This window comes from Pelodiscus sinensis, chromosome 4 (genome assembly GCF_052426305.1).
Source record: "Pelodiscus sinensis isolate ZL-2025 chromosome 4, ASM5242630v1, whole genome shotgun sequence".
Lineage (NCBI taxonomy): Eukaryota > Metazoa > Chordata > Testudines > Trionychidae > Pelodiscus > Pelodiscus sinensis.
In genome coordinates this window covers 49624609-49647163 of record NC_143055.1, presented here as the reverse complement: position 1 = coordinate 49647163, position 22555 = coordinate 49624609, and the positions used below count along the sequence as shown (strand labels likewise).

The 22555-nt window shown below is 43.8% G+C and overlaps 2 protein-coding genes across 5 annotated transcripts in view; one reads left to right on the top strand and one right to left on the bottom strand.

Annotated features, from left to right (window-relative positions):
• Positions 1 to 6446, bottom strand: part of SPATA18 (spermatogenesis associated 18) — a 50338-nt gene extending 43892 nt beyond the window's left edge. For 2 of the 3 annotated variants that reach the window (XM_075930439.2, XM_075930441.2), the window contains exon 1: positions 6283 to 6368. The gene's annotated coding sequence lies outside the window, so the exon portion shown is untranslated. Of the gene's footprint in view, positions 1 to 6282; positions 6369 to 6425 lie in introns of those variants that run through there. The other variant, XM_075930440.2, reaches the window with a different exon arrangement.
• On the top strand, positions 5737 to 22524 carry SGCB (sarcoglycan beta). Of its 2 annotated transcripts, none has more exons than XM_075930442.2 (6): positions 5737 to 5934; positions 9160 to 9369; positions 12621 to 12806; positions 12931 to 13122; positions 15777 to 15908; positions 16549 to 22524. In XM_075930442.2, the coding sequence occupies exons 1-6, from the start codon at positions 5896 to 5898 to the stop codon at positions 16747 to 16749; spliced, it is 960 nt and encodes a 319-aa protein (XP_075786557.2). In that variant the 5' UTR covers positions 5737 to 5895; the 3' UTR covers positions 16750 to 22524. The 2 variants fall into 2 exon arrangements, with proteins under 2 accessions (XP_075786557.2, XP_025035725.1); XM_025179940.3 differs by lacking the exon at positions 5737 to 5934 and adding an exon at positions 6517 to 6537.
• The last annotated feature ends 31 nt before the right edge of the window (positions 22525 to 22555 follow it).

Genomic DNA, 22555 nt, shown 5'->3' with positions numbered 1-22555 from the left:
CCTCTCGAGGTCCCTTCCAGTCCTAGTATTCTATGATTCTATGATTCTATATTTACAAAGTCTCACTGGGCACATGAGGTGAACAGAGGGCATCCCCACTACTATGGCTACCTTCCACTTTTACAGTGATGCATTGTGAGTAACCATCTCACAGTTCCTGATGCTTATTTATATTCTGAGTTAGGCTTTCAATGCTTGTTGAGACAAAAATACTGCAGTGGGTGGTTCTGGGGACATATTTTCAGTGTCCCATAATGCACTTATCTTCTCCCTCCCTGCTTGAAATCAACAGCAATCTTTTTGCACCCTTTTTTCTCTGGTTATCCATGCAGATGCTATAGCATGACAAGCATGGACCCCTGCTCAGCTGCAAATTGTTGTGGCAGGTATTGCAAACACCTTGCATGTTATGTTGCAGTTTGTCCAGAACCTAGCCAGAAGCCAATGGCAAGAGGAAGAATGTGAGAAGGCCACAAATACAGACATACAAGAACCAACTGAGTGGAACAATTGGCATATACTGGCAGTAGCCAGACCTGTTGACAGAGTGGAATGCTGATTCTGGTCCTGGGAGACAAGCACAGACTTGGGAAGGTTTCATTTTAACTTTCCCAAGCACTCATTAATGGATCTCAAAGTAACGGTATTGTTTCAGGCCAGACTAACCATTTGCCTCCCAGTGCGCTTTCCTGACCTTCTTTATTTCCATGCAGCACTGCTGGGTGTCCCTGGTGTATCCTTTTTCCACCATGCAATTTTGGCATATACATCAGCATTTTTTCTGCTGCTTCAGAGTCCTGCCTGCACAGATTTCTCTCCCCACAAAGCAGACCGATCCAATATCTCCTGCATGCTCCATGCTGGAGTTCATTTGCAACACAGGGCATTCATAGTGGGTTGTGCCACTGAGGTGTGCTGCTGGGTTCGCCATGCTGGCCAAACAGGAAATGCTTATTAGCTCTAATATCACAATCTCACTGGGGAGAGAGACCAAAAGAGAGAAAAGTAATGATTGTTGACTTAACTCTGATGTCACAATTCCACTGTCCAATGTGATATTCATGGAACTGAAGCAGAAGATAGACCTTGAGAGCTATGCTGCCTGCCAGGGGCCCATATCTGAGACATTACGGAGGCATTGTCAAGCATTATCCAGCCCTCTGACTACTACCAATGCTACTCATCCACATGGGCAATAATGATACTGCAAGGTGTGACACTGAGCAGATCAAGAGTAACTACAGGGCTCTGGGAATATGGGTGAAGGAGTTTGGAGCACAGGTGGTATTCTCTTCAATCCTTCCTGTCAAAGGTAGGGGCCCAAGCAGTGACAAGTGCATCCTGGAGGTGGATGCCTGGCTGTGAAGATGGTGTCTCCAGGAGGGCTTTGGCTTCCTCGACCACAGGATGCTATTCCAAGAAGGATTGCTAAGCAGGGATAGGATTCACCTTTCGAGGGAGGGGAAGGCTGTATTTGGATGGAGACTGGCTAACCTAGTGAGGAAGGCTTTAAACTAGGTTCGACAGGAGCAGGTGACCAAAGCCCACAATTAAATGAAGAACATGGAGACCTGGGAGATGGGTGAGAAATGGGAGGGTGCATGGGCTATAACAGCAGAAAAAAGGAGGGACAAGGCAGAACTGGGAGGCAAGATCAAATCAGTATTTTAGATGCCTATATATACAAATGCAGGAAGTACGGGTAATAAGCAGGATGAACTTCAAGTGCTAATAAATAAACACAACTATGACATAGTTGGTATCAGTGATTGGGTGGGATAATACACGATTGGAATATTGGTATAGAAGGGTACTGTTTACGCAGGAAGGATAAACAGGGTAAACAGGGAGGAGGTGTTGCCTTATATATTAAAAATATATACACTTGGACTGAGGTGGAGATAGATGTAGAAGACAAACTTGTTGAGAGTCTCTGGGTTAAAAGGGGTAAAAAAACAAGAGTGATGTCATGCTATGGGTCTACTACAGACCACCTACCCAGGCAGAAGAGGTAGATGAGGCTTTTTTTAAACACCTAACAAAATCATCTAAAGTACAGGATTTGGTGGTAATGGGGGACTTCAACTATCCAGTTAGTTACAGTAAAACTCCAATTGTCAGGCATCCAGTGATCTGGCACTCCCGATAGTCCGGCACCAACTGGAACCCGGAAATGCTACGGCAGCTGTTTCAAGAAGTTGTTAGTCAATTACAGTACAGCCGGGTGGATCTGCAGGTGACAGGCTCACAATTTATCTTTCCTCTACTGTCTCCGGCAGGGGCAGGGATCGGCGGGGAACAGGTGGATCTGCAGGTGACAGGCTGCTGCTGAAACTGACAAGAGATCGTCTCCCCTCCCTGTCCCTGCTGCTTTTACCAGTAGACTCCCGATAGTCCAGGATCAAAAGAGAAAGTGAGTGAGCTTGAGTGATCCTGGACTATCGGGAGTCTACTGGTAAAAGCAGCAAGGACAGGGAAGGGAAAAGATCACTTGTCAGTTTCAGCAGCAGCCTGTCACCTGCGGATCCACCCGTTCCCCGCAGACCCCCGCCCCTGCCGAGACAGTAGAGGAAAAATAAATTGCGAGCCTGTCACCTGCAGATCCACCCGGTGGTACTGTAATTGACTAACAACTTCTTGAAGCAGCTGCCTGCCTCTCACCTCCTCTCTACCGCCGCTGCTTGCAGGCTTTGCCTTCCTGCAAAACAGCGGAGGGTTTGCTCCTCGCCGCGCCATTCCCCGCAGAGCCCCTGTCCTCCCCGCCCCCACCTGATGCAGTGCAGGTCCCGGCATACCTGTAACAGCACCCTCCCCCCCGGAGTACCTCCCGATAGTCCAGCATTTCCAATAATCCGGCACCACCTGGGTCCCAAAGGTGCCGGATTATTGGAAGTCTACTGTAGTTGGGAAACTAATACAGTGGGGCACAGACTATCCAATAAGTTCTTGGACTGCATTGAAAACAATTGTTTATTTCAGAAGGTTGAAAAAGCTACTGGGGAGAAGCTCTTCTAGATCTGATTTTAACAAATAGGGAGGAACTGGTTGAGAATTTGAAAGTGGAAGGCAGCGCGGGTGAAAGTGATCATGAAATCATAGAGTTCATGATTCTAAGGAATGGTAGAAGGGAGAATAGTAAAATAGAGACATGTATTTCAGGAAGGCAGATTTTGGTAAGATCATAGAGCTGGTAGGAAAGGTCCCATAGGAAACAAGACTAAGAGGAAAAACAGCCGAAGAGAGTTGGCAGTTTTTCAAAGGGACATTATTAAGGGCCCAAAAGCAACTTATTCAGCTGCATAGGAAAGGTAAAAAGTATGGCAAAAGACCAACATATGAGCCAACAGTATGATGCTATTGCAAAAAAAAAAAAAAAAAGGAAACATGATTCTGGGATGCATTATGTTGTGAGCAAGAAACATGAGAAGGTGGGTACCTATATTGAGAGGTAATAGAAATGTAGCTGTGTTAGTCTGGTGTAGCTGAAGCAAACTGCAGGACTATGTAGCACTTTAAAGACTAACAAGATGGTTTATTAGATGATGAGCTTTCGTGGGCCAGACCCACTTCCTCAGATCAAATAGTGGAAGAAAATAGTCACAACCATATATACCAAAGGATACAATTAAAAAAAATGAACACATATGAAAAGGACAAATCACATTTCAGAACAGAAGGGGGATGCAGGGGGGGGGACACGAAGGAAGGAAGGTAAGTGTCTGTGAATTAATGATATTAGAGGTGGGGAAAGTTAGATGTCTGTGAGCTAATGGTATTAGAGGTGATAATTGGGGAAGCTATCCTGGTAATGGGTAAGATAGTTGGGGTCTTTGTTCAATCCGCCCCCCCCCCCCCGGAGAGTGTCGAATTTTAACATGAATGACAGTTCAGAGGATTCCCTTTCAAGTGCAGATGTAAAAGGTCTTTGTAGAAGAACGCAGGTGGTGAAGTCGTTGAGACAGTGTCCTTTCTGGTTGAAATGGCAAGAAATAGTTTTTTCTTTGTGATCTTGTCTGATATATGTTTTGTGGGCATTAATCCTTTGGCGAAGTATACAACCGCATCTGCTCTAATCCCACTGACAGAGACCAGAAGCTTCAGGATCTCTACAAAGCATTTATAAATCTCAACTACCCACCCGGAGAAATAAAAAAGCAAATTGAAAGAGCCAGACGAATACGTAGAAACCATCTACTTCAAGACAGACCCAAGAAAACCAACAATAGAACACCACTTGTCATCACCTACAACCCCCAACTTAAACCTGTCCAACACGTTATCAATAAACTACAGCCTATACTGGAACAGGATACCATACTCCAAGAGGCTCTGGGAGACAGACCTATAGTCTCCTATAGACAACCACCTAACCTCAAGATGATTCTTACCAACAACCACAGGACATACCATACTAATACCAACCCTGGTACCTTCCCTTGCAACAAACCCCGTTGCCAGCTTTGTCCACATATTCATTCTGCTGATACCATTATTGGACCTAACCAAGTGAGTTATAAGATCAAGAACACATATTCCTGCGCATCCAGAAATATAATTTATGCTATCATGTGCCGAAAGTGTCCGTCTGCTATGTACATTGGACAAACGTCTCAGACACTTCGCCAAAGGAGTACTGCAAGTACCCTTACTGAGTACTGCAAGTGGCACCTAGACCACTGCAACAGTTAAGATCAAGAGACCGCTACAGCATGGGCTGGGAGCCAGCTGGCTTTTAGCTCAGAGGGTAGAAGCTCCTATAGTCAGCTCCCGAGGACCAAATCCGCCTTGATGGTGGTTACGATTACACAAGTCAAACTCAGCAAGGTGCAGTATTCTGCAGAATTTAGACCCAGCTGGGTGTTTTGGGAGCATGTAGAATTTGTGCATCAGCCCCATTCAGATTCAAGTCCTAACTCAGGCAGATGACTGAATGGTATGTCTCTCTCAGACACTTTAGCTTAGCAACACTTGTATAACTTGAATGTCAAGAGGACAATAAAGAGGGTCATCTGGGAACAGAGCACAGAGACAGGAAGATTTGTGTCAGTCCTCTCCTGCCAGATGAGATTCAAATTTAAGGAGAGAAGCCAGCACAGAATTTCAAGTGAATTTACGTATCAGACTCATTGGGGCTGAAAGTTTGAAATGGATGGTGTCAAACTCATCTGCTGTGTGTCATAGGAGGAAGACTAGTTGAGTGTCACACTCACCAGGAGTAGATTGCTGGGGAAGACGTCTGTACATCATACTCTCCCCCCCCCCCCATGGGTATGGTGACCATATAGCCCCCAAAATCCGGGATGGTCATGGATTTTAGTTTCCTGTCAGGGTGCCCAAAATGGGCAAGGAGGAGAAAATGGGAGCTGTGGCTCAACTGCACTTTGTATGAATTCGCTCTCTCGGGGCCTATCTGAGCAACTCACAAACATTAATGCTGAGTTTAGTCTTCCAACAGGCCTGAGAGAGAGAAGAGGAAGTGGACACCCTAAGTGGAGCACCCAGAGGGGCACTACTCCATAAAATATCATTATCTTCAAGCTACTCCTGAGGCACAAAAAGGGAAAGTGACCGAGTATCTGTGGCAGAACAAGGAACTTGACCCCGATTTGCTGACTCCCAACCCACAAGCTTCTTTCTGGGAACAACGAGGGGGACCCTGCATTTGGGGTGCCAGAATACGTGACGTATCAGATTCAGCCCCAGAGGGGGGCCCCCTCTGGGAGTGCCGGGAGGAGCCAGAAGCAGAACGGACTCCCGCCCCCATTGTCCAGCCCGCACGTGGGCAGCGCGGGTGCCCAGCCCGCCGAGCCCAGCTTAGGCAGCGGCGACAGGCGGCCGTCGCGGCGCTACTCTCCCTCGGGCGCCTGGGCGGGACAACAGCTGCAGGAGGGGAAAATGGCGGCGGCCGCAGCAGCAGTAGCAGCCTCCGAGCAGGTCTGTGGCCGAGATGCGGCGGGCAGCCCCTCCCAAGGCCGCCCCACCGCCAAGGGCCGAACACCCCAGCGGAGCTCAGCCCCAGGGAAAGCGGCCGCGGACTAATCCCTTCCAGGCGGCTGTGCCGGCACCGCCCCTGGGACCGACCAGCCGGGGCTCCCCGGAGACCCGAGGTGTCAGGCCAGTCCAGGGAGCCTGCTCGGGCCCAGTCCGGAGCCTCCGCCCGCCGGCTGAGAGCGCCTGGCAGCCGGACGCAGCCCTGCGGGAGGCGAAGAGCCAGCGCGGAGTGGCCGCCTGAAAGCCGTGCTGGCGGCGGTGAGGGGTGAAGCCCAGCTGCTCGGTGCTCACCCCTCTGCCGGGTTGTAGTAGCCAGCGCTGGCGCAGCGAAAACCCGTCCGTGTTGCAGCGCGTGGGCTTGGATTAATGGGTGGGGGTCGGAAAGGGGGGGGGGGTTAGGGAGTGGTTCGTTGCTGATTGATTTTGTTACTCACATAATAAAATCAAAATTCGTGAGTTGAGTTTCACTGCAAGCAAATCTTTCCACAGTTATCTTTTCCTTTAAAGGTGGCCTGAAAAGGGTTCTGAGTTGTCAGGGTGGATGAGGTAAAATCTTTTTTTGGACCATCTTTCGTTCATAGCAGGGCCAAGTTTGCCTTTCTGCCTTAACAGCGATCTGCTTTTCTTTAGGTGACCTGAAGAACCACCTTGTCTCTCCCCTATTTTGGGAGCCATAGGGCTAGAGCCATAGGGCTGTCTTGGGAGCCTGGGGCCTGAGAGAGCCTGACAACTGTACAATTGCCATAGGTGTTTTGGTAAAACTCCATACTTCTAAAATCTTGTGACTTCCTGAGAATCTTAGCTTTTTTTTCTTTTGAAATGAAAATTAACTTAATAATTAACTTTTTTAAATGTCATGATTTTGCAGGACATGACTTGATTTTTTTAATGCTTTCAGTTAGTAACAATGATATTTTAAAATCATGTTTGTTATTTTTGCTGCTTTAGTATAGGGATGTTAAGTAGCGATTAATTTGCTTAAGTGAATAGTTGGTAAGCACTTGTGCATTCCGCCTTTGAAATATACAAGAGCCCCAGTGGAGGCTCCTAAGTATTTCAAAGTTGGAATGCCACGTGGAGCCCAGGGCCTGCGGGAAGTCCCACTGACTCCTAGGGTTGCCAGATACTTTCACAAAAAATCCCAAATATGGCAGGGAAGAAAACTGGTTGAGAAAAAACAAACAAATGGGACCAAATTTGTTGAGCAAAGGAAAAAAAAGTCATTGCCCCTTTAAATCCCCATGCCTCCCACCAGACACAGCAGGGGAAGAATGGCTCCACAGGCCTTCCATCCGAGAAAAACAGAAAATACCAGACATTTTACATGTCCGGTTAAAAAAACAGAAAATACTGGACAGGGGCCACAAATACCAGACTGTCCGGGTGAAAACCAGATACTTGGCAATCCTACTGACTCCGGCCTCCATGCAGGCACTTCCCTCCCAGGTGGCTATGCTGGTACCATCCCTGGGACCAACCAGCCGGGGCAGCTTGGGGACCCGAGGTGTCAGGCCAGCCCGGGGAGCCAGCCTGGAGCCGCCTTTTCCGCCTGGGGGCTGAGAGAGCCTGACAGCTGGTCGCAGCCTGGTGGGAACCTGGCGAGAGGAAGGGTAGCCCAGCAGGAGCTCTTGAGCATTTCAAAGCAGAAGCACCACTTTGAGCCTGAGTCAGTGGTGAACTCAGAGTCCCACACTGGCCCCAGACTTCTTCTTTGACATGCACAAGAGCTCCCGCTGGGGACTCTTGAACATTTCAAAGCTGGCACACAGCCTGGAACCCAGGGTCAGCTGTGGAGCTTGGACCCCCACTGCAGACCAAGGCTGCTTTTTGGCAGCCTCCCCTGCCACCTCTTTTAAGCTGCCTCCCTCCCCACCAGCTCCCCCTCTCCTCTCCCCCCCCCCCATGCTTCTGTAGGAGGCTGGGATATGGGGCGCGGAGACAGATCCGTGGAGTAACCCCCTGCATGTATTGGCTCCAGCGGGGGGGGAAGGGGACTCTACGTGAGCTGGGAACCAGCTGTTCCAGTTCACGCTGGGTCCCTCTTGCTGCACTTTAACCTTTTAAAAGGCAGAGCTGCAGTGGGGTTAGCTCCCAGGGCCGGAGCTAACCCCACTGTGGCTCCCTCGCTTATTGACTAAATTTAACATCCTTACTCTGGAAAGCTCCAGTGCACTAAATTTATTTGTTAGTGTTTAAAGTGGCACCAGACTCCTTGATGTTTTTTCATTGAAAAGTATTCTTAGGGATAGAAAGTGGAAGGGTTTTAGGACTCCCATACTTAGACCTAATGCTCTAATACCCTTATAAATTGGTTAAGTCTTTTAAAGTGCCATCGGACTCCTGGTTTTGCCTGAAACAGACTAACATGGCTACCTCTCTGAAACCTTTCTATGAAAGTATCTGCTACTTGTTAATTTGCCCTCAGTAATATCAATGAAAGGGTTACTGTCACATTGAGATCCAATAAATTAAAAACAATGTCAAACTATAGTTACTATATGTGCCCATGAGTTTCCCTGCCAATTTGTGGTTTTACAGTATTTTTTCTCTTTCCTATTCCTGAAGCAAAAGATCCTCAGAAATGAGAAAATTAACTATGCACAAAATGCTGTCAAATGCACACAATAAAAAACTTGAAAGATGTTTTGTCTATTCTTTCAGTTGGAGTAATTTTAGTTGTTACCTGTACATAGTGAACAAATTTTAAAGTAGTATTTTTTTTAAATCAGCGTCCCTTTAAAATGTAAATATAGAGAGACAATTTAAATAGAGAAACAATGTTATGGCTTTTACCATTACATAAATAAAACCACTGTGAAACTCATACATTAGTTCATAGGAGACTAAAAATAAATGTTTGCGAGATTACGAATAATCCAGTTATACAGAGAATATCTTGTATCAATTCCAAAATAGAAATATGCAATTAAATTCTTTACAACTGAAATGTAATTAGTTACTACACAGAGTCACTGATTTATAAATACTTTAAAACAATTATAAATAATTCCTCTATTTTTAATAAAGTACCTCCTTATTAGTGTTTCTTAAAAACAGACAAACTACACATTGGAATAGCAGACAAATATTCCACTGGTTCAAACTCTTACTTTTGTTATAATCAAAATTTACCTGCAAAATAATCATTTGCTTTGTGTTATGCTGTAGCAAAGTTCTAATGGCCCTGTGAAAAAGTCTATGCGTGAGAAGGCTGTGGAACGGAGAAACGTTAATAAAGAACACAACAGTAACTTTAAGGCTGGATACATTCCAATTGATGAAGACCGTCTCCATAAAACAGGCTTACGGGGGAGGAAAGGCAACTTGGCCATTTGTGTGATTGTTCTCCTTTTTATTTTGGCAGTCATCAATTTGATTGTGAGTATAATACTTAGGCTAGAAGAGACATTTGGCCACGCTTGTTTTAATTTTGAGTATTAAATATAAACCTTCTTTAGCATAGGTCAGAATATTCTAGAAAGCAAATCTTAAAGTGTATTAAGGGTGATGATTTTTCCCCCTGCCTTTCCTGCTTATTTGTAGCATCAACAAATGATTTCTAAGTGTTTTGTTGTTGGTTTTTTAGTAGCAAGAAGTCTCTAATCTTTTGTCTTTTTCTTAGTATGACTAAATAGAGCAATGATTTTTTTTCTCCATTTGCTGTATTTCTTTCCAGAGTTGTCTGTTATTAAAATGGCATCAAAACATTGCAAGGTGTGTTACGGAGACTAAAAAGATAATGTTCCTGCCATAAAGAGCTTAAACTCTAAATCTTATTTTTACATACTCTCATCTAAGAGACCACCTGTATCACTTATACAACAGAGCCTATGCCTCTATTATTAATCAGGAACAGGAATTCTCTGGTTGTTCCCCAGTCAGAGCTGTACATGAGAAACAATGCAAAATATCACCAGTGCAACATTTCAATACAGTTATTCTTATTGTATCTAATGAAGTGATTTCAAGCCATCAGGATCACAGGAAAGCTATATAGTCACAACTGAACTGTCCATTAGTTTTCAGAAATCATCCTGTACAATCTGCACTCTGATTTGCTACTGTAAGTCATTATTTTAATTAGGGATATTAGCGGCTAGCTGGCTAACTGTTTAACCAATAAGTGTTGCTTATCAGTTAACAGTCCCAGTTAACTGCAGCAACCCTCTGCTTCCTGGGCATGCTCTGCGTTTTAAACTCAGACTGGCAGAATGGCTCAATCCCAGCCCATTGGTCTGAGTTTTAAACAAAGAGCATTCAGGGGAGCTGCCCGCCACCCCTCCCTGGAGCCTCTGATAGAGCGTGGGATGGCAGGCGGGAGCTGGTCCATGTGGGGAGCTGGGGTTTGCCGCTCTGCGCTGTTGCCTCTGATACAGTGTGGGGCAGCAGCAGCCCCTGTGGAATGCTGGAGCAGCCTCTGTCCATGGGGAGCTCGGGTTCCCCACAGGCAGAGACTGCTGCCATCCTGTGCTGCTGCCTTCGATATAGAGGCAGTAGGGCAAGGTTGCAGGAGGCTCCCTAGGAGCAGCGCTGGGAGCGCACTGGCTGCTGGCCCTGCCCCTGAGGGAAGAGCATTTTAGTAACCATGTAACCACTAAAAATTGCTGTGGCTACACGATTACTAAAATAAACAATTTTAATACCCACCTTTGCTTCTTATTTCCTTCAAATAATAAATTATTTCTCGTAGTTAGGCATTTCAGTATACCAGGGGTGGGCAATAAATTTTAATCCGGGGCCACTCCAAGATTTTGGCAAGTGGTTAAGGGCTGCATTTCTACTGAGGGGGTTTAGGGTCTGGGACAGAGGGTGCAGAAGGGAGCTTGGGCTAGGCAACTGGGGTGCGGGAGGGGGTGTGGAGTTTGGGTGAAGTTGAGAGCTGTGATCTGGGACAGGAGAATGGGGTGCTGGGTCAGGGAGGGGGTATGGGTTCTGGCCTAAGAGAGGGTCTCTAGGCGGGGGTGCAGAGTCTGGGAAGGAGTTGTGACCTGGGTGAAGGGGGTGCAGAAGGTTTGGATAATAACTTGGGGCAGGGCAATGGGGTGCAGGATCAGGGAGGGGATATGGGTACCAGAGAGGATTCTGGCCTGGAGGAAGGGTGTAGGAGAGGGCGCAGAGTCTGGGAAGTAGTTGTAACCTGGGGGAAAGGGATACAGAGACTTTGGGTGGTAGCTTGGGGCAGGTAGTTGGAGGGAAGGAGAAAGCCAGAGTGTGCCAGAGACAGGCTCTGGCTGGGGAGTGCTTACCTAGGCAGCTCCCAGTCAGCAGCCCTGTAGGAACCTGAAGGCTGCAGTCACAAGCTGCTCCACATGGATCTGCTCCTATCAGGGTGAAGGAGCGGGAGGGAGAGAGGAGGCTTTGTTGGCTGTCCCTGCTGCCAGCAAAATCTCTCAGCCACTATTGGTCAGAAACTGGCCAGTGGGAGCTGAGAGATTTTGCTGAGGGGCAGGACAGAGCACAAAGCCTCCCTCCTTGCTCCCAGAATAGAGCAGCCACATTTAAAGCGGCTGTCTCTGCGCTGTGCTTAAGGATCTTAGTGAGGCAGCTGCAGGCCGAATCCAGTGGCTTGGTGGGCTGGATATAGCCCACTGGCAGCCTCTTGCCCATCCCTGCAATATACCTCAGTACTGAAGGGTCCTTTCTATTAATTCAAGATTGACCATGTTCTGGGTTAACAAACACCTTTCCCCTTGAGTTTATTTAGCTTAGGGTACAGCCATTACCTCAAACAGGAAGATGGCTCAAATTATCAAGCACATTACTTAATTTCAAAAATTTAATGTTTGGGAAGAATATAGGTTTTTATAAAATTTTTCAAACTATTTTAGAGCATATTTCAGGTGGATTTAAAAATAACTATATATTGTGACTAATTGCATGTTAATGTTTTCAGCAGAAAGACAGCATAACCATAGTACAGATGGAACCTCCCTGGTTCAGGACCTGAAGGGTCCTAAATGATGGAGTTTTCCATACTAGGGAAGATTCTCCCTGTTCCTCGGTACAGGACCGCTGCTCTGAGCCCTGGTGGGTCTGCGCTTCCCACCCAGGGCCCGGGCTACGCTCCCCAGTGCACTGACTCCAGCTGGAGCTGCATTCTTGTCACTGGTGCAGACTGCACATCTGGGTTCCAGTCCCAGCTGTGTTCTCGGGCACCAGCCCTGCCGCCTCTGGCCCAGGTGGGGCTATGCCAGCCTGGCTGGGACTGTGCTGCCAGCCCCTGTTGACCCGCTGCCTCTGGCCAGGTGGGGTTGCGTTCCCCGATACGAGCCCTGTTCTCCACACCACGCCGGCCCAGCTACCACTAGAGCTGCACCCCCTACCACCAACCCAGCTCCTAAACCTGGCCATCCGGGGCTCTGTAGTCCATGGATCATGGATGTTGCCAGAGCAGAGTGTCCTGGATTATAGAGGTACAATCTGTAAAGCAAAGGAAAATATTTCTTACCTACTTCCTTTCACACCCATTGTTAAAATCTCTAGCACTTAAATAATTTGTATGCTTGTAGTTATTTTAAAATGTAATGACTAAAACTAGTCCTTATTATAAAAAAGTATTTTGACCACTCTTTTTCCTGCATCTGTGGTATTACCATAAATATGAAACAATGTTTGTATTACTGTTTTAGATCACACTTGTCATCTGGGCTGTAATTCGAATTGGACCAAATGGTTGTGACAGCATGGAATTTCATGACAGCGGCTTACTACGTTTTAAACAAGTATCTGACATGGGAATTATACATCCATTATATAAAAGCACAGTAGGAGGCAGGCGTAATGAAGATTTAGTTATAACGGGAAATAACCAACCGGTAAGTTACAGAAGTTGAACACGTGCTTAACAATATGGAGGAAATGCAATATTTTTATTTATTGTAACTGTAGTAGAAATATTTGTCATGTTTTAAAATAATTTTAATGATTTGGTTTTTGCAGATTGTATTTCAACAAGGAACAACAAAACTCAGTGTTGAAAAAGACAAAACTTCAATTACCAGTGATATTGGGATGGAATTTGTTGACCCAAGGACACAAAATACTTTGTTCAGCACAGACTATGAGACTCATGAGTTTCATTTGCCAAATGGAGTGAAAACTTTGAATGTACAGAAGGCATCTACAGAGAGGGTATACACTATTTTAATAGATCAATTTTCTTTTATATAGAGGCTAACTATGGAATTGTCTTTTGTTGCAAAGTAGGAATGCAGTGTGTTTTATCATGAAATAACTGTTGCAAAATGTAAACAGTAAAATTCTATAGAAAAGTTATAAAATGTTCTTTAATCTATATGCTGTTACAAGTAAGAGAATCAGTTAGGACTGTTAGTTACAGCCTTTTAATTTATCTCAACATACCAAGACCAGAATAACCACATTTATTTTTGTTTGCCATTGGAATTTTCCTGTTTGTTCATTCACCAGGATTGATCTTTTTACAGCTAACAGGTCCCAACATAGCTTGTTATATAATTAATATTGCAGTGGCTGTGGAGGAATTCAGATTTTTTTTAAAAAGCTCAGTTCTTTAAAAGAAAATACAGTAAGTGTGCACACACACAACCTGTGCCTGTTGCTTTATTTTTCTTGACAATAGATTTGTTATAACTAGATGTTCAGAAGTCAGATGACACTTTCCAGCATATTATAAGAATTTTTAATTTTCAGTTAAACTGATAAGTGAACAACATTGTCATTGTAGGGTTCCATGTTTGTCAGTTTGACTTCGAGATCAAATAAGCCCCATTTACTAATAAAAAATATGAATTTTTCCTATTGCCAGCTATACAAATTCAGCATAGGATCTGAAAGTCAGGTTCTGAGATTTCTTTCTTGTACATAACCATCTGTAAAAGGTTCTGCAGGCTGCATTAAGATTAGTCACAGCTGTAGAACCCCATTGCCTCAAGAAGGTTTACACGGGTAACTGGATGTGTACTTAAATTTAATGTACAATTCTGTTGATAATATGCAAGAAGGAATAGAAACCAGCTCATTCTCTCAGTGATATTTAATCTGCAGAACAGGAATAAAAATTAAACTTTTTTTTTTACATAAAGTAAACAGATATGACTCTGAATACAAAAAGGAACAGTTCTGATGGGTAAAGAACCACCATTTTTAATATACAGGCAGTCCCCGGGTTACGTACAAGATAGGGACTGTAGGTTTGTTCTTAAGTTGAATCTGTATGTAAGTCGGAACTGGCGTCCAGATTCAGCCACTGCTGAAACTGATCAGTTTCAACAGCGACTGAATCTGGACGCCAGTTCTGACTTACATACAGATTCAACTTAAGAACCCCAGGCATCCCCAAGTCAGCTGCTGCTGAAACTGATCAGCGGCTGATTCCAGGAAGCCCGGGGCAGGGGCTTCCTGTAGTCAGCCACTGGTCAGTTTCAGCAGCGGCTGACTTGGGGACGCCTGGGGCAGAGCAGCTGGGGTGCTGCTGGGTTGGTCCATTAGTGCCGCCGCTCCTCAGCGCTACTGGACCAACCCAGCAGCACCCAAGCTGCTCTGCCCCAGGCGTCCTGATTCAGCCGCTGCTGAAACTGACCTGTAGTGGCTGAATCAGGATGCCTGGGGCAGAGCAGCTGGGGTGCTGCCGGGTTGGTCCAGTAGCGCCCAGAGCGGCGCTACGGGACCAACCGGCAGCACCCCAGCTGCTGTACAACAGGCGTCCGGAGCAAAGCCGCGGACCACGGGGGCAGCGGGACAGCCCAAACGCGCCGTGGCTGTCCTGCTGCCCTCGGGCTCCACGGCTTTGCTCTGCTTTGCTCCCCCTCTCCCTGGTCTGCAGACCAGGGGGATGGGGAGCAAAGCCGCGTCTGCGCTGTCCGCTGCTCACGTGCTCCACGGCTTTGCTCTGCTTTGCTCCCTGTCTGCAGACCAGGGAGACGGGGAGCAAAGCAGAGCAAAGCCGCGGAGCACGCGGGCAGCGGACAGCCCAGATGCGTCTGGGCTGTCCGCTGCCCGCGTGCTCCGCGGCTTTGCTCCCCGTCCCCCTGGTCTGCAGACCAGGGAGACGGGGAGCAAAGCAGAGCAAAGCCGCGGAGCACGCGGGCAGCGGACAGCCCAGACGCGTCTGGGCTGTCCGCTGCCCGCGTGTTCCGCCACTTTGCTCCCCGTCCCCTTGGTCTGCAGACCAGGGAGACAGGGAGCAAAGCAGAGCAAAGCCAAGGAGCACGCGGGCAGTGGACAGCCCAGACGCGTCTGGGCTGTCCGCTGCCCGCGTGCTCCGCCGCTTTGCTTCCTCTCCCTGGTCTGCTGGAGACCAGGGAGACGGGCCCCGTTCATAACTGCAGATCTGACGTAAGTCGGATCCGCGTAACTCGGGGACTGCCTGTAGTCACTTTTCAAAATAAGACTTATAAAGTAGGTTAAATTTGGCACCTAAACTACTTATGTGTTCCTCTAATTCTCTAGCATTAATTGTTGAAATTCCTATTGTACTTACACTTGCATATCACTTGGCTAGGTTTAAGTCAGGTAACAGCCTATGAAGTTAAACTTTTTACTGTGACAGAAATTTTCTAGGATAAATAATCTTTGCTTCTATATATGACTGATTTGTTCAGAGCAATAAAAAACTGTGGATGCTTTAAAGACGTTGGGAGAGGGGTATGCAATATGCATTAAATGTGTTAATTTGAATATAACCGTGTTCCTCATTTTAGTAATGTGAAATTAATTTAACAAATCTACTTAAAGATAAGTAAAATGGAACTTTTTAAAACTAGATCCACCATTATTTGATTCTTGCATATTTTTTCCTGTTTAAGATTACCAGCAATGCCACCAGTGACCTAAATATAAAGGTTGATGGACGTGCCATTGTTCGTGGAAATGAGGGAGTTTTTATCATGGGCAAGACCATTGAGTTTCGTATGGGTGGTGATATGGTGCTAAAGGCAGTAAGTATTTTAAACTGAGAAAATGATTTCTAATAAATCCATGTTAAAACAAGAAAAAAATCGGCTTAATTTTTTTGATGTATTCAAATCTGTAAATTGACATAGAAATATAGTTTAGTAGCATTCAATTTAATTTTATTAATTTCTAGCACTATAAAAACACGTTACAATTTTTCATCTTTTAAATTGGTGACTCAAAAACTTTGAGTAATTATTTCATACACTGTTCTTTTATATGTTAATGATGTGGACAGTGTGAGGTGGAGAAGAGGTTAAGGAAAAAATAGAAGATTTTAGAAAATTGATGATTAAAGTCTAATTTATGTGGTTTATAAGTCAGTTTGGCAAGCTCGTTGTATTGTGCATCACAAATATAATTATCACAAAATTAGTAGCCTGATCATATTGGCCTATGAGTAGAGTAGCAAGATATGTTGAGGGTCAGAACTGAGATGTGTGAGCACTACATTCAATAGTGATTTTTTTTTAAATAAAATTGTTATGCAAGGACTTAAGATGGAAACAAAATAACCTCTCTGTTATCTTTAGAATAACTTTGAAAATAAGCTATTAAGTTTACATTCTTTTAGAAAGAAATGCCTTCTTCTAGGTGATAATTATATAATTATTATTTTATTAGGAAAACAGCATTATCTTAAATGGAACTGTAATGCTCAGCACATCTCGACTGCCAAACTCTTATGGGGAAAAGTTTAATAATGTTGACTGGCTGCGCTACAAGCTCTGTATGTGTGCAGATGGAACTCTATTCCGAGTTGAAGTGAAGACCCGCAACATGGGTTGTCAAACCTCAGTCAACCCTTGTGGAACCACACACTAAACACAAAGCACTGGAACAAGAGGAGTCATGAAGAGAGTTCATTTACATTTTTACGTGTGTGTATAAAACAATTGCATGCCATTTATTTCTGTTTTTACGACAGTTTATTATGTTTTATTACATAACATTTTTAGCACGTTTTTATGTTTGTTACATAAGTTCAGTATTTACAATAGAGTATCATAATAATGGATCTGATTTAGCAAGATACTTAAGCATATACTTCATCCTTGTTCACGTACTTTACTAAATTGAAGTTTCTGGAAATCTGGGTGAGATACAGAATTGTGAGGATGCACGTTGTTCCACAGAGCCCTTTTGGTGTTGTGCAGATCATCCGTTAAGAAGCACACTGTGGGATAACTGTAGTAAGAAGAAATCCCTGGCAGCATGGCTTCATTGGAAATATGCTCTGGGGGGATACTAGGAACCCAACCACAAAGGAACAATTGGGAAGGATCTTTCCAGTTCTTTAGAGATAAATTCTATAAGAAGGAGCCAAAGAATAATGTGGCTTCTTTTATATAGATGTATTTTATGATTATTTTCAGCCCACTCTCAACCAGACCTTCATTTTAAGCACTAGTAATTATTTAGTGTGACGTCAAGGTCAGTCATCCAAATAACTGCTTTGTAGTGACAATCTGTGCCTGACATCTAAAGTAGTCTTTTCTCCATCTCCAAATAACCATATTCACACATTGAAAGCTAGCCCTGTTTTTGCATCCAAAACTGTAAATGCAGTGAAATCTTTAGTCAAGTAGATTCAGTTTTTATTTGCAGTTGATGCATATTAACTGTTGAAATTTTAAGATGAACTCTTGACGATTTCTTTTGATTATTTTAATTTAACTAGAAACAAAGATATGCTAACATATTTGATCCTTAAGAAGACTTTGAGAAAAATCTGTGCCCAACATTTTAGGCAGAACGGGCAATCGGTTATTGTATATGCTCTGATATTTAAAAGCTTGTATTCTACTTTGAAAAGCCTCTTTTTTGAGCAGAGCAGAGCAGCATGTATTCAAATAAATGATCATGTAGTAGTAAATATAGAGTTAATACAGAAAGCTGAACTACTACACTAGTCACGTAGGGCATGTCTACACTTCATGGAAGATTGATGCTGCCACTCGATCTTTCTGGTTCGATTTAGCAGGTCTAGTGATGGCCCTCTAGATTGAATTCAGAGGGTGTTCCCTTCAATGCCAGCACTTCTGCTCCCCAGGAGGAATAAGGAAAGTTGATGGGAGCATTTGCTACTGTCAGCTTCCCAGTGTGTGGATGGCACAGAAACGTGATGTAAGGTATGTCGACTCCAGCTACGTAATTTACATAGCTGGAATTGCGTAACTTACTTCAGCCTTCTCATGTAGTCGGGGTGGCCCATGGCTATAGACCAACTTGGCCAGCACCCGATGATGACATCATGGGGCGCCCAATAATGACGTCACCACATTGAGGCTGTGCAGGCGGGGGCGCTGGTTCCGTGTTCTGCCTGGGGCATCAGCTGCCGCAGCCAGTCTCAGGCCGCTCCTGCATGTAGTGTTAACCAGGCTATAGAAACAAAAGTTGCAACAAAACACTTTTAATAGATATCAAAAGGATAATAGTCTTCCTTGCTTCAGAACATACCTGTGATTTGACTCAGTAAAGAGGGTGGATAGCTAGCTGCTGCCCAGCTGTGAAGATATGATTATTTTTCTTTAGGAAACTAAGTTGCTTCTTTGTAAGGATGTGCCATATTTTATTCAACCAGATGCTTAGAGAAGAAATTGATAGGAGGCAATAGAAAACCATTAAGTATCTATTTAAAAAATTGTGAATGGAATCAACTCTTCTACTTGGAATAGCTGTATCAATAGAAGGCCAATGAACTGATATAGATGTATGGGAAAATCCCATGTCATACTAGCTTGCATATTGACCATTTCTCCAAATATGTATATGATATGCAGTTCTACCATATGTGAACAGAAGAGCCTTCAGCAGAATTCCTTTTCATTTCCAGTTGCTTCAGCTATGCATTTATCTTTGAAGTACTTAGTTGGCAATACTGAAATCTGGTTTATCAGAATTTTCTTTAACTCCCAGCATTATATCTAAGCATAGCCTAGTTATGCTCTGTTTAAATTATATAAGGTATTTATAAAATATTTTATTTATGCTGCTGTAATGTGTTTCCATGCTATTTTTATATTAGGTTTCCTCTACTATAATAGGGGAACCCAATTTTATTTTGTGTGCCTTAAGAAATATTCTATTGTATTCTATAGATGAGGATTCAGAACACTTATATAACACTATTGTAAGCCATAGTGTTTGAGACCATTACTTTTCTAAATTAAAAAAGTGCAGCTATTTACAAGGACTAGAAATGCACACTTGTTACTAAGTAACCTGGTGTTTAAATTCTGAATTGAGCAAATGATCTAAATATGATAGTAATCTAGGTCCCAATTCTGCATGGTATGGACACATCTGTCAAATTTTAACATCAGTAAGACTAACACATGCTTAAACTTATGCAGGTTCTTATGATGAATTGGAGTTTTAGGGTATGTCTACACAGCAAGGCTGTGTCTACATTGGCATGATTTTGCCTGTCTACACTGGCGGGGAGTTCTTGCACAAGAACACTGACGTTCGAATGTGTGAAATCAGTGCTTCTTGCACAAGAACTATGATGTCCTGCTCAGGAATAAGCCCTCTTGCGCAACTGTTCTTGCGCAAGAGGCCAGTGTAGACAGGCAACAGGAATTTATTGTGCAAGAAAGCCCGATGGCTAAAATGGCCATCGGAGCTTTCTTGCGCAAGAGAGCGTCTACACTGGCACGGATACTTTTGCACAAAAGCACATCTCTTGTGCAAAAGCACATGGCAGTGTAGATGGTCCCTTGCGCAAATACTTTAACGCAAAAACTCTTGCGTTAAAAGTATTTGTACAAAATCTTGCCAATGTAGACATAGCGCAACATTATTTCGCATAACTAGCATTATTTTGAAATAATTTAGTCCGTGTCCACCCATGCGGCAGTTATTTCGACATATCAAAATACCGTGAAGCTGGAGGACTTATTACTCCAACTCCTGTAACCCTCATTTTATGAGGAATAAGGGAAGGAGGAAGAAGATTGCTCTATTTAGAAATAAGTGCCATGTAGACAGCACCAAAACTCAAAGTAAGCTATTTCAAAATAAGCTACGCAATTGACATAGCTCAATTTGTATAGCTTATTTTGAGTTAAGCCCTACTATGTAGATGCACTCTTAATGAAACCTTTGCACTTAGAGAATAATGGCAGCTTTTATTAAAACCCTCAGCTGTTTTTGGAGAGAATCATGTATTCCACTGTAAAAATATAAATTTGCTAATTGTATGCCTGTTACACTTACTGCCTTTAGTTTGAAATAGTGTTTTCTAATAACCACTAGTGATCTTAATAATGGAGGCCATGCAAGTGATTTCCTGGGAATAGTTATCAACAGGCTGTACTACACAATACATTTCTAGTACTAGTAGATGTACCAATGTTACATATTAACGTCTCTACTGAATGTGGTACTTATATTTTCAGAAGTTCAAATCTTGTTTTATTTCCTGATGGTCCCCAAAGGTGCAATAGGCATGTCACAGAAAATCATTGTTGTCCCTGCCACAAAGAGCTTATGATGCCAGTGGGACTCTGCATGAATATACCTACATGGAGCTGGTTGCGGGATTGGAGGCTTAGTTTAGATATGATGCAATGACTAAACATGTCAGACAGGAGGGAAAGGATAGGATGAGGTTGAATGAGGGCAACAACAAGATGATTTTTACTCTAGGGCTGTGTCTACATTGGCAAGATTTTGCGCAAAAGCGGCCACTTTTGCACAAAATCTTGCCGCCTGTCTACACTGGCCGCAAGTATTTGCACAAGAACACTGATGTTCTACTGTATGAAATCAGTGCTTCTTGCGCAAATACTCTGATACTCCCACTCAGGGATAAGTCCTCTTGCGCAAGTGTTCTTGCGCAAGAGGCCATTGTAAATAGGTAATATCAATTTCTTGCGCAAGAAAGCCCGATGGCTAAAATGGCCATCAGAGCTTTCTCGTGCAAGAGAGCATCCACACTGGCATGGATGCTTTTGTGCAAAAGCAAATCTTTTGCACAAAGGCACATGCCAGTATAGACACTCTCTTGCCCAAATACTTTTAACGGAAAAAACTTTTCAGTTAAAAGTATTTGCGCTAAATCATGCCAGTGTAGACGCAGCCTAGTGGTTTAGTTAAAAAAAACAATAGTGAAAGTAATTCTCACCCACTTCAGATACGAAATAAATGTTAACATTTTGCAAATACACAGCACATTTCATTCTTGGAGCTTAAACTGCTTTACAGAAGTGTATGTTTATTATCTGTATTAATATTCTTTAAAGTATACATTTCCCTCAGCACACAAATTCCTTTGCTGTTTTAAGCATATAGAATTTTTGGGTTATTGCAACATGGCAAAAAAAACCAAAATGAAAAAGCTTTTAGTATTTTCACTATATATTGTTAATGGCAGGCGGATATACTGTGGGCTTCAGCCTCTCTGGTTCAAGACTCTCTGCTCCAGCAACAGGACCACAGATGTTGATGGACCAGAGCCCCCCAGCGGCTGTTGGTTGGGAGTCTGGCAGCCCTAGGGGCTAGCATCGGAGCCCAGCCAGCAGCTATTGGGGGCTGGCAATGGAGCAGAGCCATCCCAGCAGCCGCTGGGGGCCTGGAATGCAGCCCAGCAGTATAGTCTGGCCACCGCCAGAGGCTGGAAGTACAGCCCAGCCCAGCAAGCCTGGCAGCCACCAGCAACCAGGAGCTGGGAACATAGCCCAGCTGCCATGGGGACAAGAGCACAGCCCAGCTGGCAGCCACAGAGAGCCAGAAGCAGGACTAATGGCCAGAAAGTGAGCCAGCCTGAAGGCCAATGTCCAACAGGAGAGCCCTGACCTTCCCTGGTCCTGTAAACTCCCTTGTCCAGAGCCTATCAGGTCCCCAGGGAGGTCCAACATGTAGAAGTTTCATTTTAAAAAGTTTTCAGCAGCACTTTCTGTATAAAAATAGTTGTTAATCAAATGATATTACCTTGATTAAGAAGTAGAAAATCTTTATGGGCACATTGTGGCCTTTACATAGTTATTGGTAACTTTGGTTAGCTACATGCCTGACCATAGGATTGTATACAGTACCTGGATTCAGAGTTCCTCTCACTGAGGTATTTCATGCAAAGAGTGTTTGAATGAACTTGTCTCAAAAACCTGTAGTAGTGTTAAATTATGTTTTTAGATTTGTTTAAAATATCCATTTGTAATGGAAAGCTAGCAAAAATAATCCTTATCCATATAAGGGTCAATATGTATGCTGCATGCTAATTATTTTTAAATTTTCTTAATATATATGACTCTTCCATAAAGTTTATGCCAATTGAAAATATATTGGTGCCATACATCCCCTTTGTTGTGCAATTATTTGTGGTTTAACTGCTAACTGCATCCTTTTATGTTTTCTGGATGTTTTTGTTTAAGTAGAGGATTTCTTGTGTGCACTAGTATTTATTTAACAACTAGGTACAAGGAATATTGAAAGTACAAACTACATGCCTCTGTATAAAATAGTATTATGTACTTTCAAAATGTGGTGTTCTTGAGGAGAGTTATTCTCAGCATGTTTAACAATTATTGTTTCAATATGTAAAACAATGTTTTAGTCCTTGTTTTTGAAGTGAAATAAATATCTACTAAAAATCTAGACTCCTTTAAAATTGTTAGTATGTACTCAA